A 2,766-nucleotide genomic window follows, 5' to 3' on the forward strand; every position below is an offset into this window, starting at 1 on the left:
TTTGTGCAAATGAGATTTGAATTACAAGCATTTTTAAATTGTGTCTAGCACTTGAAGCTGGAACATGTGAATTCAATGGGGTGACCTATAAGGATGGTGATGTATTCCAGCCCAGCTGCAAATATCACTGTTGGTGCTCGGATGGAGGAATTGGTTGCATCCCACGCTGTAGTGAAGATGTTCGTCTGCAGAGTCCAGATTGCCTTTACCCAAAACGTGTTGAAATCCCAGGGGAATGCTGTCCTCGCTGGATATGTGAGAAACAAGACAACGGTATCTTTGGCAATGCCTTGGCAGGTAATTATTTGGGGTTCTTTGGCAACAGATATCTTTGGATTACATACCAATTATCAGGAGCAGCGGAAGCTAGTCATAAGATTGATTTGATTGGCAGATCAAATGATCAGTAGAGGCATTCTTGATGTGCTTGATTCTGCTTAGTACTCATTTAGCTGGTTCGGTATGTCACATAAACATTTCTCTAACATAAAATAATTGGATTGTTATGACACAGGGACAGCATACCAAATTAAATCAGCCTCACTAACATTGGATTCATAACATAATGAGATTAAATATCCAGTGGCCCTCAAAATTGCACAATTGTTTCTATGCTGAACTTAAGAAGAACAGATAATAGACATCAAGCACAGAAGTTAACAACTTATTATCATACCATAACTTTAGCATGTCTATGATTTAAACTCAATCTTCTTTGATTGTAACTCTCTCTCACACTGATAGACGGACAGAGACAGTTAAGGGATAAATTAAAAAGAAAAGAGCTGTAACTGGCGAGTTTGATAACCATTTCAATGATGAGTACCAAGCCTTTATTTCAGGCACAAGGGATTGTATCTTGCTTCAATTCCAACGTCATTACTTAATGTAAACAGCCACCAAAATGCTCTGAGAAATATTGACTTATTTCTTATAAACTGGGATTTCTTACACGGAAAATTCAACAGTTCTTTAACCGAATATAAACCCTAGAGAGAGAGTAAAACTCAATCGCAGCTTCCAACTTTAGCAGCTTCCAAGCTCACAGCCTTCTTCCCAAAAAACCCAGTCAAAACCAATTCAATTATTGATTTCTCTTTCCTTTTTCAACAGCTGCTGTGGCCGACTAGCTCTTCCTTGATTAATCAACGCAACATCCAATAAGCTGTTTCAGAGACAGTAGGAACTGCAGATGCTGGAGAATCTGAGATAACAAGGTGTAGAGCTGGATGAACACAGCAGGCCAAGCATCAGAGGAGCAGGAAGGCTGACGTTTGGGCCTAGACCCTTCTTCAGAAATGAGGGAGGGGAAGGGGATTCTGAAATAAATAGGGAGAGAGGGGGAGGCGGATAGAAGATGGATAAAGGAGCAGATAGGTGGAGAGGAGACAGACAGGTCAAATAGGCGGGGGTGGAGCCAGTAAAGGTGAGTGTAGGTGGAGAGTTAGGGAGGGGATAGGTCAGTCCAGGGAGGACGGACGGGTCAAGGGGGTGGGATGAGGCTAGTAGGTAGGAGATGGGAGTGGGGCTTGAGGTGGGAGGAGGGGATAGGTGGGTGGAAGGACAGGTTAGGGAGGTGGGGACAAGCTGGGCTGGTTTTGGGATGCAGTTGGGGGAGGGGAGATTTTGAAGCTTGTGAAGTCCACATTGATACCATTGGGCTGCAGGGTTCTCAAGCGAAATATGAGGTGCTTTTCCTGCAACCTTCGGGTGGCATCGTTGTGGCACCGCAGGAGGCCCAGGATGGACATGTTGTCTAAGGAATGGGAGGGGGAGTTGAAATGGTTCGTGACTGGGAGGTGCAGTTGTTTGTTGCGAACCGAGCATAGGTGTTCCACAAAGTGGTCCCCAAGCCTCCGCTTGGTTTTCCCAATGTAGAGGAGGCCACATCTGGAACAGCGGATACAGTATACCACATTAGCAGATGTGCAGGTGAACATCTGCTTGATGTGGAAAGTCTTCTTGGGGCCTGGGATGGGGGTGAGAGGGGAGGTGTAGGGGCAGGTGTAGCACTTCCTGCGATTGCAGGGAAAAGTGTCGGGGGTGGTGAGGCTAGTGGGGAATGTGAAGCAGACAAGGGAGTCACGGAGAGAGCAGTCCCTCTGGAAAGCAGATAAGGGTGGGGAGGGAAAAATGTCTTTGGTAGTGGGGTCAGGTTGCAGATGGCGGAAGTGCCAGAGGATGATGCATTGGATCCGGAGGTTGGTGGGGTGGTACGTGAGCATGAGGGGGATTCTGTTTTGGTTGTTATTGCGGAGAGGGGGTGTGAGGGATGAGTTGCGGGAAATGCAAGAGACACGGTCGAGAGCATTTTCGACCACTGTGGAGGGGAAGTTGCAGTCCTTGAAAAACGAGGATATCTGGGATGTCCGGGAGTGGAATGCCTCATCTCAGGAGCAGATGTGGCGGAGGCAAAGGAATTGGGAATAAGGGATGGCATTTTTGCAGGAAGATGGGTGAGTGGAGGTGTATTCTAGGTAGCTCTGTGAGTCGGTAGGCTTGAAATGGATATCGGTTTCCAAGTGGCTGCCAGAGATGGGAACAGAGAAGTCCAGGAAGGAGAGAGAGGTATCGGAGATGGTCCAGGTGAACTTAAGATTAGGGTGGAAGGTGTTAGTGAAGTGGATGAACTGTTCGAACTCCTCGTGGGAGCACAAGGTGGCGCCGATACAGTCATCGATATAATGAACGTAGAGATGGGGGATAGGGCCAGTGTAGCTTCGGAAGAGGGATTGTTCCACATATCCCACAATGAGGCAGGCATAG

The 2,766-nt window shown here is 47.0% G+C and overlaps 1 protein-coding gene across 1 annotated transcript in view; it reads left to right on the forward strand.

Moving 5' to 3' along the window:
- Positions 1-1,130, forward strand: part of LOC125482228 (CCN family member 5-like) — a 4,243-nt gene extending 3,113 nt beyond the window's left edge. Inside the window, exons 3-4 of the mRNA XM_048594252.1 lie at positions 49-297; positions 1,114-1,130. Of these exons, the coding sequence (XP_048450209.1) occupies positions 49-297; positions 1,114-1,130 (266 nt within the window). The remainder of the gene's footprint in view (positions 1-48; positions 298-1,113) is intronic.
- Positions 1,131-2,766: the final 1,636 nt, after the last annotated feature.

The sequence above is a fragment of the Rhincodon typus genome, unplaced genomic scaffold (genome assembly GCF_021869965.1).
Source record: "Rhincodon typus isolate 14 unplaced genomic scaffold, sRhiTyp1.1 hic_rhity00007427, whole genome shotgun sequence".
Taxonomy (NCBI): domain Eukaryota; kingdom Metazoa; phylum Chordata; class Chondrichthyes; order Orectolobiformes; family Rhincodontidae; genus Rhincodon; species Rhincodon typus.